The sequence below is a fragment of the Pituophis catenifer genome, unplaced genomic scaffold (genome assembly GCF_029215685.1).
Source record: "Pituophis catenifer annectens isolate HBS135680 unplaced genomic scaffold, rPitCat1.0.hap2 SCAF_2, whole genome shotgun sequence".
NCBI classification, from domain to species: Eukaryota; Metazoa; Chordata; class Lepidosauria; order Squamata; family Colubridae; genus Pituophis; species Pituophis catenifer.
The window spans coordinates 228,060,202-228,072,536 of record NW_027256882.1 but is presented as its reverse complement, the minus strand read 5'-3'; the positions used below and the strand labels follow the sequence as shown (position 1 = coordinate 228,072,536).

The following is a 12,335-nucleotide window of genomic DNA, read 5'->3' as shown; positions in this document are numbered from 1 at the left end:
CTGACACTGTAAACCACTCAGAGAGTATTGTAAAGCACTATGAAGCAGTATACAAGTCTAAGTGCTACTGCTATTATTTTCAGTTTGGATTTCTCTCTGTAAAGCTCCCATCTGTTGATCACTGTCTCCTAGAGCTAGGAAACAGGCAGTGGCAAATCACTTCTAAAATCTTGCCAAAGAAGGCCCTTTAAGGGTTTATCCAGACAGTTGTCAGGAATCAATACTGACTCAAAGATGCGTGCCCATAAACACACTTTCACACACATGGCTATGAAAAGTGCATGGAACATTTCTGCAGATCACCAGTGATACCAGAGCTCAGAAGAATATTACAAATTCTTACAGCTAGGACCACCTAACCTTCAAACGTTGTCAAAATCCTTAAATAGAGCGAATCTGCCCTTTTGAAGAGGTTCATATTTCTAAAGGCAGGGACCTCTAACTCTCTGACACTGAGCAACGATATCAACAAGATTTCTTTTCTCCTATCAATTCTAAGAGAGAGCCTTGGTAGAGAGAGCCTTGGTAGTACAGTGGTCTAAGGCACCCTGTTATTAAGCTGGTTATTAAGACCAGATGCCTGCAATTACTGCAGGTTCGAATCTCGCCAAGGCTCATGGTTGACTCAGCCTTCCATCCTTTCTAAGGTAGGTAAATTGAGGACCCAGTTGTGGGGGCAATAAGCTGACTTTGTATAAATATACAAAAGAATGAGGGCTATTGCTTAGCACATTGTAAATCACCCTGAGTCTCCGGAGAAGGGCGGCATATAAATCAAATTAAAAAAAATGTCTTTATGTCTCTATGTCTTCTAAAACTAAAGGAAAAGCTTATGAGTCTGTTTTGTGCAATCACATATCACACTGAAAATTGTACATAAGAAAAAGCCACAATGACGTCTGGGTCAGCTTGACAAATCTTTCCCCTCCTGTAATGATTTTTTTCTATAACTTGTTAAAACCAATTGTACAAAGTATTATTAATAATTTTTTTTAAAGGTTACACTAGCAAGTTAACAAATACTGCAGTCTGAATACAACTGGTGTGTAACTGAGACTCTTTTAAATGTGTTTGGAAATCCTTCAATTGCCCTTGTGATCAACAGCCAGTAACCCTCTGCTTTTTTTAGACTAGTTGTAATTTTAAGAATATTATATGCACTCATAAAAACTATGAAATATGGACATAGATACTCACAAACACCCTGAAGGCAAATTTAGCAAAAATCTCCTAACTATAATATGCTCTCTACTACCTCTGATTTTTGTTTGTTGGCTTGTAGGTGTCCTTTCCAACAAACAAATGGATTTTATATTGTAAGCATGTTGATAGCCCCTTGAGACTGGTAACCATCAAGAGAAGTTTTGCTGAGCATGTAGGCCCCCATAAATTTCCTGTTGAAAATCAACTCAGACATGTATGTTACAAAGTTCAATGCACTTTACTCCTGGATTCTAATAATGTCACAAGAACTATTCATCTTGAAGGAATCTACCCAATATTATTAGTATTCTATTCATTGGTGCCATATCAATTAATGAAGAAAAGGATACTCAAAGCAATAGACCTGAATGGACCACAGTCAAATGATGGTGGGATGGATACGATGGTATAGACAACGGGCAGGGTCGAGAGGAATAGAATGAACAACAGCATTGCCATGTAGAAGTTGTTGGATCTTGAAGCTTTGAAGACCCTTTCATGGGGAACATTGCAGCACATCACAGCCCAACACTGAAGGTACATCGATGTATGGAGGCGGAGAACATTGATAGCAGGAAGACATGGTGCATAAAAAGAACCCATCCTAGAAACAAAAATAAGGGCAACCAAAAGATTACATGCTGGTCACAAGTGAGCTTTTATGACCCTTGACCCCTTTCTCTGCTTACTGGCTTGGTTACAAAACTTACAAGTGTGATTCTTTTTTTTCTGGATCACATGTACTTGATCCACCAAAGCAGGGAGGCAGAGAATGCTACACATTCCCTCTCCTAAGAAAGTACACCTAAGAGGACCAAGAAGAAGGGCCTTCTCTGTGGTGGCTCTCTCCCTATGGAACATCATCTCTGCAGAGAAAAGATTGATATCCCCCTCCCCCAATTCGGACTCTCTATTGCAAGGCCCTGAAGATCTGGTTTTGCCAACAGCCCAGAGTGAGGTGGATCAAGTGGCTTATTTGATTGAGTAATTGTTGTTGGGGGAAGGGATTATTGCTTTTTATTGTTTTTTAATATTGGGCATTTTAAAAATATTTATAAGCTGCTCAGAATCACTGAAAATGAGTTGGGGATCCATATAAATTTTCTTAATAAAAAAAAATCTTTAATATAGTATACTAATCTACATTATTTTATTTGCTCTGGGATTCTTTGTGCAGATGCTGTTTCCAGTGTTGTGATATAAGGTGGTTGATTAATACACTCTATACACTGATTATCTCACATGTAAGATCATATTTTTATTCTAAGTTCAGTTGACTAATATGGAACAAGATGACGTCCTTTTATTATTTTCTAAGATATTTTAGATTTTGTGACTGAAATAAATGAAAGGAAGGTTCAAGCAAATAATTAAAAAACTGTGTTGACAAAACTAGCCATACCAGCTCTTTGTTAAACAAAGACATTTTTAAACTGCTTTCACAGATTTCCTGCACATGGAGATTTCCAGGTATCATACCAATCAATAGGGTGGACAAATTAATAGAAGTTGTTCAGTGGTGGAATTCAATTTTTTTTACTACCGGTTCTGTGGGCGTGGCTTGGTGGCCATGGCAGGGGAAGGATACTGCAAAAATCCCCATTCCCTCCCCACTCCTGGGGGAAGGATATTGCAAAATCTCCATTCCCACCCCACTCTGGGGCCGGCCACTGGTGGTATTTGCTGGTTCTCCGAATTACTCAAAATTTCCGCTACCAGTTCTCTAGAACCTGTCAGAACCTGCTGAATAGGACCCCTGAAGTTGTTCATTTTTAGAAGGGGTAAAGCAAAGACCTGAAGCTTCATTTCAAAATATCTTGGAATTGTTTCTCTTGACAACCCGCTAAGTCAAAAGAAAGAGAATAGGGGAGGAAAATAAAGGAAAGGAAGATGAAAGGAAGGTGAAGAAGAGGGGAGAGAGGTAAATTTAAAAAAAAAACTGGGCAAAGAAAATAAGAAAAAGAGTTCATGTGCCACAGTCACTTTCAGCTCTGACTGGTTTTCTGCATAGGAGAAGAAAATAAAAATAAAAACTTAGGGTTTCAATCCAATGACTGTGACTGCCATCTGGACCACCAGTCCTTTGAGAATAGCCCCTCCTCTCTCATTAAGTACCATTATGTACCACCTGGCTGAAATTAGGAATAAATATGGTCTCTGATGAAAATATAAAGGTCTAACAAGAGCAATACATTCCATTTTGATTTATGGCAGCTGATAACAGAGAACCAGCAATGTTCCTTGAGAAGGCATATATTTCAGTCAATCACTATAGATAGCACATTGATATTTGTAACATGGTTTGATTAAACTAGCAATAGCACTTAGACTTTTATACTGCTTCCTAGTGCTTTACAGCCCTCTCTAAGTGGTTTACAGAGTCAGCCTATTGCCCCCAACAATCTGGGTCCTCATTTTACCCACCTCGGAGGATGGAAGGCTGAGTCAACCTTGAGCCGGTGAGATTTGAACTGCCGAGCTACAGCTAGCACTCAGCTGAATGTAACCTGCAGTACTGCACTCTAACCACTGTGCCACCTAAACTAAGGGGTGTTTGCTCCTTTTCTCTCCTGTGTGGTAATAAAATTGTGCAAAGCAGACTGAGATCTGACAGAGCTGAAATGCCATTCCTCCGCAAAAGAGGTGAGGGTGAGGAAGGACACTATATACTTGATTTTGACATAATTTTTGAGGGGGTCCTTGGTGCTCTTTGAACTTGGTTCTATCTGACCTTGGCCCTGATGATGTTAGTTTGGTAATGAAACATCTGCAAGAAAGCAACCAAGCTCAGAGATCACCAAGCACCCCTCATTTCAGCCCTGAGCTACAAATATTCTCCTGTATGACTAATTTTTTGCTAGACATTTAGTGAAATTCAAGAAAATAATCACCTTTCAATGTTTAATGCCTAATTTTGGAAAACAGATATAAATTTTCTCGTCATGAATAAGTAGCCTCACAAGACACAATAAGCTTGATGTCAGAATATTGAGGTCCTTTATAATGATGATGATGTTTGTCCATTGTGTTCAAAGAGGACCTTGACATCTAACAGGTTGTGGGCTGTCCACGATGTGTCCGCAGGTGGCTGGTAAGGCCTATACGGGCACGAAACGTTCTGCCACATGTTGGGCAGACATGTGTGGGCACCATTGTTGCAGTATTTGTAGCAGTGGTGGGTTGCCCCTGGTTCGGACCGGTTCACAAGAACCGGTTGTAAAACCAATGCGAGGCTCCGCCCACTGCCCACTGCCCCAGATGTTGACATCGGCGATCTACGCATGCGATCCCGTTGCGAACCAGTAGTAAAGGTAAGTAGAACCCACCCCTGATTTGCAACTCTGGCTTTGTGGAGCGCTCGTTCTCTTGCGCTATGGTTGTTCTTCTGTCCTCAGATGTCTGGCAACCTTGGTGGATCAGTGTGTGCTACAGCTACTAGGAGCCACAGCTGAGGGCTGAGTGACAGGTGGGGACTAAAGGTGGATGAACTGCCCTAAAAGCTGCCCTAAAATGAGCTGCCCTAAAAGGACACAACATGCCCGTACACCAGAGGTGCTACCCCTCCCTGATATAGCGGATATACACCCCTATATCAATATGTTGAGCGCCAAAAGGGGAGACAATAATATACCTCACTATTTCTTTCTAAACGCATTACCTGAACAGCATAGGTGAAGTGTCTCAATGGATTCACAACAGCATCGATGTTCATTACAATATAAGAAGGTCTGTGCTGAATTGGTCTAGAAGTGATTGATGGGATTGCTAATTCTGGATGACCTATTACAATATTAGCATATAATTGTTCAGTTGCTCAGGGAATTTAGTAGTTCACCATCCAGCTTCTATGGGGGATATGAACATTCTGAGTTTAAGTGAGGTTAAAGCAAGCGAAGGCATCCTTAGTCCTAAGGCACGTACTGCCCTTCGTTTAACTTCATAGAGGATGGTTTTGGAAGATGTTTGGATGTGAGCAATTCAGGCCTCTAACAAGACTGGCTGCATGAGGAGAAAGGAATGAGGATGTCAGCATGTGAGAAAAAGGGGTGGCCAGAAAAATGGAAGGATCAGGAAAAAAGGTAATTGTATTTATAGGTAGTCCTTGACTTAGAACTATTCATTTAGTAACTGTTCAAAGTTACAACCGCATTGTAAAAAGTGACTTAACTGTATGTCAGTTTTTCAAACTTATGACCATTACAGCATCTCCGTGGTCATGTGATCAAAAGGCAGACACTTGTTTTTATGATGGTTGCAGTATCCTGGGGTCATGTGATCACCTTTTGCGACCTTTTGACAAGCAAAGTCAATGCAGAAGCCAGTTCACTTAACAACCATGTTATTAACAGCTGCAGTGATTCACTTAACAACTGAAGCAAAAAAAGTTGTAAAATGGAACAAAACTCACTTAACAACTACCTTGCTTAATGTTGGGCTCAATTGTGGCTGTATGTTGAGGACCACCTATAATCTATTTGCTGCTTGTTTTAGACCTGCTTACCATTAGCATGCCCACAATAAATCAGCCTGGCAGAAAAAATATTACCCAGAAGGCATGTGGACTAATAGCTGCCATCCAATCAATAGGCCAAAGTATCAGCCCTACCCAGTCCTGTGAAAGCTCTCCTGGGCAAGTCTACCTGCCAGGCAGGAGAATAGGGATGAAAATCTAAGCTCATTTTACTTTCTTATGTCTTTTGCCAATCTTTGCACAACTTGGTGAGTGACATCCTTCAGAGAAAACGGTCCACTTTTCTTTGAGGTTATCCCTGAAATTACAGAGTCTATCAGTAGTGGGTTGCCCCCGGTTCGGACCGGTTCTATAGAACGGGTAGTAAAACCGGTGGGAGGCTCCGCCCACCGACCCCGACATCATCAAGATGCTTCTGTGCATGAGCAGTAGCGCGCGGCCCTGTTGCGAACTGGTAGTAAAGGTAAGTAGAACCCACCCCTGGAATCTACTAATATTCTAGTGAAGTCTGTCTTGACAAAAGAGACTTTGTGTTATAGCCAATCCCTTTTCCTGTGTAAAGGAGCAAAGGGAGAGGCGATCTGCCAACAGAAGAGAATATTTGTAGCTCAGAATTGAACTGTAGGTTCCTTGGTGCTCTCTGGGTTTGGTGGTTTACTTGCAGACATTTCATGACCCAAATAGGGCACATAATCAGTGCTAGAAGGGAGTGGTGTTTGCTCTCTTTTTATATACTAGTGGCTTGCCCTGTAAGTGTGTGCAGGGGGGGAGTGATCTGGAGATTTTTGACATATACTCCTTGATAAACAACAGCCTAATCAAAGAACCACCAAGAACATTCCTATCCATAGTGACAGGACAAGCCACTAGTAAATAATAAGAGAGCAAATCCACTTTCTTCTAGTACTGATGATGTTTGGTTTGGTAATGAAATTCTGGGGGGGGAAAACCCAGCCAAGCTCAGAGAGAACCAAGGACCTGACAGAGCAGGCTTGTTCTACTGATTCCCATTTCCAATCTACTGAAACAAAAGGAAAAGAATCGAGGGGTGAAATGACCCTGTAAATTCTAAAGCAAAGAATGGGTAGAGTAACCACAATAGGACCCTGACAGTCTGGAAGAGTTTGGTAAACATCAGAGTTCTTGTTATCTGTCAGGCCTCAAAATTGTTGTCATTGGGCTCCTTTCAGGGGTGAAATGCTCCCGGTTCGGACCGGCTCAGGCAAGTAGGTAACGATGGCGGCGGGCAGTTCGGAGAACCGGTAGCAAAAATCCCTGCCCCCGCCCCCCATGCCCAGCTGAGCCACGCGATCATCAGAGGCTTTTTTTTCTTTTAAATGGCTGTGACGATCCAAGCTCTGACGATCCCAGCTGAGTTGCCTGCCAATCAGGCAACTCAGCTTGGATTGTCAGAGCCATTTAAAAGAAAAAAAGTTTTTTCTTTTAAATGGCTGTGACGATCCAAGCTCTGACGATCCCAGCTGAGTTGCCTAATCAGCAGAGGTTTTTTTAAAAACCCTCTGACAATCAGGCAACTCAGCTGGGATCGTCAGAGCCTTTTGAAAGCATTTTTTTTACATGGTTTTACATGTAAAAAATGGTTTTAAAAGTAAAAAAAAAATTGGCCATGCCCACCCAGTCACATTACCCCCCACCACCAAGCCATACCCACAGAACCGGTAGTAACAAATTTTAGATTTCGCCACTGGCTCCTTCCCATAGTGCTTGCTATGGTGGACTTTGAAGTCTGGGAACCATCTTGAGAAATGAAAACAACACATGCAATGATATCACATCATTGTATCTACGGAGTTCTTAAGGTTTCACCCTCAAGGCCAAGCAAGTGTCAGCCACAGCACTGATGATAAACGATTAATAATTGCCATGAACATGTTGCTTCTGTTTTTCAAACAGTAGCTTTGTCAGTCACGTTCATAAGGCAATGGAAGCACAGAAAAATAAATCACAGAAGGAAGAAAGTGCATTTCTAGAGAAATGCTGTGACCTCTGTGTGAGATCTTTGGAACAGAATTAATGGTCCAATTTTCTAACTTCAAGTGGTTAATGAATAAAAACAGTGGTCTTAAATTACTTGGGAGGGGGGGATGGTTTTTGTTTGAAAGATGCCAACCAATATCTTTCTAACTTCAGAGGCAGAACCAGATCTTGTGCCCAGTTTATACTAGGTTATTTCATCACACTCAGCAGGGAATTTCACCAAAGTCAGATTGGCATCGGGAAATGGAGACTCCAAAGCCAGATTACAACTGTGATTGCGTGCCCAGAACTAGAGATTGAACAAACAATTCACTCTCATGTTACAATTCCCATGTTGTATCCTCTACAAAATCTTTTTAGGGGGGGTCTTTTGCATTTCCCAAGTTGCACTGACCAGATCATGCCTTGATTGAAGATCAGACCAAGCACATTTCCACTAATGTCAAATTCTGAATACGAAGGCTAAGAAGAAAGAACAGAAGATTTTTCTTAGATTTGTACAATAACACCACTTAGGATGATGTGAAAAGCAAAATTATTCCACTGCAATTGTTTTGCATTAGGGTTTCCTGGTGCCAACAAATATTATTGAAAAATACTTTGTCACCTTAAAGCCGAATTTTGCATTGTGTTGATAGAGCTGTTTAAGTATACAGACTTTTTTAAGGTTCTAGTTTTAAAAAAACTATAGACACGCTATAAATATATTATTTATAGTTTATACAGAGACTGTCAAACAAGTCAATCAATTATTACAATTCCAAAATAGTCTTGACCAGGATTGCTTGAAGGATTTGAAGTGGGGGGGGGGGAAGGAAAATGGCAGACACAATAGTACAATGGAGACTGTTTTTGTGGGCATGGTAGTGTTTCAATAGCGCTGTTGTGGCCATTATCTTTATGATACTTTATGGGCATCTCTATTATTAAATGATAGGTGGGGACATTCTCCCCACATTTACCAAGTAACAATGTACAAAATTGAAGGCCGATGCATCTCTCCTCAGTGCATTGTTTTTCCTGAATTTCTCTAAAAACTAATAATGACTTCCCCTTTAACCTGTTTTAAAATCAATCCATAAGAAGGACTTATTATGTTCTATCCAGAAGTGAGGACAGAACCCATCTAGCATTTCAGGTTTTATTAAAAAATGGGTTTTGGCAGATAAGAAAAATGTGTAAATAATCCTGACTAGTTATCATTTTTTATCTTTCACAGATGCATGATGAAGAAAAAATAAATAGAAAGAAATAATGGTTAAGGGACCATGTTAGAAACTGGGAGATGGTAACATCTAATCCCACCTTAGACATGAAAGTTGCTGGGTAACTTTGTAACAGTCACCTGTCTTACCTCAACTCACCTCACAGCTTTGTTGTTGTGGGGAAAGTAGGAGGAAGAAGGGATATTAGACATGTTTGCCACCCAAGTTATTTATAAAAATAATAAAGGCAGGATATATAAAAAAAATTTTTTTAAATCCACAAATGGAGATTTTTGTCAGCCTACAGTTGAAGTGTTGGAGATTTTTAAAAAATCTTTCCACCTGCTATATCTGCTTGTCACCCAGCTTTTAAAAACACAGAATGCAAACAAAAATATATCATTGTTTCTCAACCTCGGCAAGTTTAAAATGTATGGACTTTAAACTTCCAGAATTCTGCATTCTGGTTGGGGAATTTTGGGAGCTGACATCCTTGTATCTTAAACTTACCAAGGTTGACAAACACCTGCCTATATTAAACATAAAATTTTTGCCTAAACTGAAATGTTTTATGTTGGTAGATCAGAAAAGTGCATGCTAATCCCTTAAATGCTCTGCCAAAAACTGAGCAAAATGTACTGATGTTACATCTCAAGTAAGGAATTAAGCTGATTATCCTTGATTCATTTGGCATCATGAAAGAGGAAAAGCGGCAACAGTTTTATGCAATATGTATTTCAAAGAAGAGTGAAACGAACAGAACGCCTAACATCTGAAATATAGATTTCAATTTCCGGAAATGGAAGATCACTGCTGTTTGCTAGTAACTCGGTGATCTAGGAGCCCTTAGGAGTATCCTAGGCAGAACCTAAAATTATGATAAAATCCTGTATTTTCCCCTCACATTAATTTGCAAGCTTGTAATTAAATATACATTCCACCACATAAATGTCAACCATTTTCCCCTCTATTCTTCCTCTTTCTTTTATTCACATTTTAACTATCTTGCAGGATAAAGCGTTCTGCATTGGGGTGTTTGAAAATGAACGCATAAAGAGAAGAGTTACCTCACTATGCTACTCTGAAAGTTTCCAAAGAGATCCTACAGGTAAGCTCTATGTCCAGTTACTACTCCTACAGGTATATCATCTATTTTCTCTTCATTTACTTAATTGCTCACATGGAAGGTCATTTTTTCCAGAAATACTGTCCAGAGCCAGTTTGGTGTAGCGGTTAAGACACCAGGCAAGAAACCAGGAGACTGTGAGTTCTTGTCCTTCCTTAGGCATGAAAGCCAATTGGGTTACCTTGGGCCAGTCACTCTCTCTCAGCACAATCCAACCTCACAGGGTTGTTGTTGTAGGGAAAATAGGAGTAGGAAGGTATGTTTGATATGTTTGCCATCTTGAGTTATTTGTAAAATAATAAAGGTGGGATATAAATAAATAAATAAATAAAAATATTGAGATGAGTTTTATATTTCCATATGCAATCTGAGCTTAAATCCTTTTCTAATAAAAATGTAAGATGGGGGGGGAGCTTCAACTGATATTAATACAAATGTTTTGCTTTCTCAATCCTTTCCACCAAAGGAAGGCAATTTAGTTGGATTTGTTGAGCATAGGAATGAAATTGGCATTTTTAAGTCAATGGTACAATATAAAACTCTTATCTCAGCCTGTAAGGCAGAAGTCTGCAAACTTGACAGCTTTAAGACTTGTGGACTTCAGCTCCCAGAATTCTCCAACCAGTTATGCTATGCTAGCTATGCTGGCTGGAGAATTCTGGGAGTTGAAGTCCACAAGTCTTAAAGCTGCCAAGTTTGAAGACCTCTGTTGTAAGGTATAATAACATTTTTCCTAATGTTCTCATAATAACACTTTCAGAAGGATTCGTCCTTTTCAGCCCCAGCAAAATTTGTTTTCAGCCATCCAGGCACTTGCTTGCAAGATGAACAGCTATGCAAATTAAATAAATAAAATAAAGCCAAGGTGCCAGTACTTACAAAGCCATATTCCAAGTCCCAACACCAGCAGTGATTGAATACCCTGACAAAAACGGCTTTTAGGAAATCCCCAATTAAAATTGTAATGTAGGTTGTCACAGTATCAGAGACTGTTAATCGCACAAATTCCTGCAAGGAAAAAAAATTCTGTTTTTATTTAGGAAAAGAAGTGTGCATTACTTATTTTACTGGAGTGATTTGCTTCTGTCCCCACCCCCCATTTTCTATTTAAGACAGGGCAACTTTAAGATTTGTGGATTTCAACTCCCAAAATTCACTAGCCAAGCATGTTGCCAAGGTTGGACATCCTTGATTTAAGTAAAGTGGTTAGCTTGTTTCTTACACATGTGGGTTTGGTTGTTGGTGCCTACAATTTATTTCTTATTTATCAAATTTATTGTCAACTCACAAAGCATCCCTGGTGTGCTCTCGAGTTGCCATAGGCAAGGGGGATGGGAAAATGAACTTTGCAGCCACAGCGAGGCAACACGTCAGTCAAAACAAAAGCACATTCCAGCCATATCTCTGTCAAGGCCGTATCCGCAGTTACCCATAGTAGCTGGAGGGGAGTGATCTCTACAACCCACAAAATTGCTTCATTGGAGAATGTGACTGATGACATACCTTGGAGGGAGGGGGAAAACAGGGTCAGAGCCAAAACATAAATTAAGTGGGATCAGAGTTGGCTTCACTTGGAATGTGCCGACATGAAGTTCCTAATAAATAACTGGATTTCTTTTGAAGCTTGGCTTGAGGCTCATGATTTAATTAGGGAATCAATTGGAACCCTGATATTTATTTCCTGAGTTTCCTCTAAAATTTACATACAGTCATGCAGCACTGCAAGATCAAATTGAATTAATTAAATACAAAATAAATAAATAAATAATGCTAAAATTATTATATGGCTTGGACTAAGCAGACTCATTTGGAAAAGTTCAGGAATACAGTGTCCTTATGACTCTCAAAAAATGGATTCATTTAGATTGATTTTCCTAGGTACATTAATACGTTGATATGCTCCCCAATTGTATTTTCCTTCTCTTGCTATTCAGCACCCCCTAAAGTGATTCCACCAGGGACATTATGAAGAGTTGTGATAAGAATTTACAACAGCAGAAGCAACTAATGGTAAGCAAACAAACATGATTTCAGTATGAGACCTGCTTTACCTGACCAACCATGGTTTCCCAACAAGGACCTCTGGGAACATCTGCAGGATTGACCTGAACAGGGGGAGTTGTGATGTTTTCTGGCAGGGTTCCATTGTACAAACTAGCTAGCCAGATTGTCATGTTCTGTTTTACAATCTTCTCTTCATCCAGCTAAAAAAAGAAGACTCATTTTTCCCCTGGATCACAAATCATATTAATGAATATAATTCAGAAGCAATGTGACAAAAACTGACTATAACATAAAAATGAGAAGCAGTTTGGTGTGATGCATCAGGCTA

The 12,335-nt window shown here is 39.9% G+C and overlaps 1 protein-coding gene across 1 annotated transcript in view; it reads right to left on the bottom strand.

Annotated features, from left to right (window-relative positions):
* TMC1 (transmembrane channel like 1) overlaps window positions 1–12,335 on the bottom strand; it is a 51,430-nt gene that overhangs the window by 5,512 nt on the left and 33,583 nt on the right. Inside the window, exons 13-16 of the mRNA XM_070934515.1 lie at window positions 12,055–12,207; window positions 10,883–11,011; window positions 8,067–8,134; window positions 1,568–1,807 (exon numbers count right to left, since the gene is read on the bottom strand). Of these exons, the coding sequence (XP_070790616.1) occupies window positions 1,568–1,807; window positions 8,067–8,134; window positions 10,883–11,011; window positions 12,055–12,207 (590 nt within the window). The remainder of the gene's footprint in view (window positions 1–1,567; window positions 1,808–8,066; window positions 8,135–10,882; window positions 11,012–12,054; window positions 12,208–12,335) is intronic.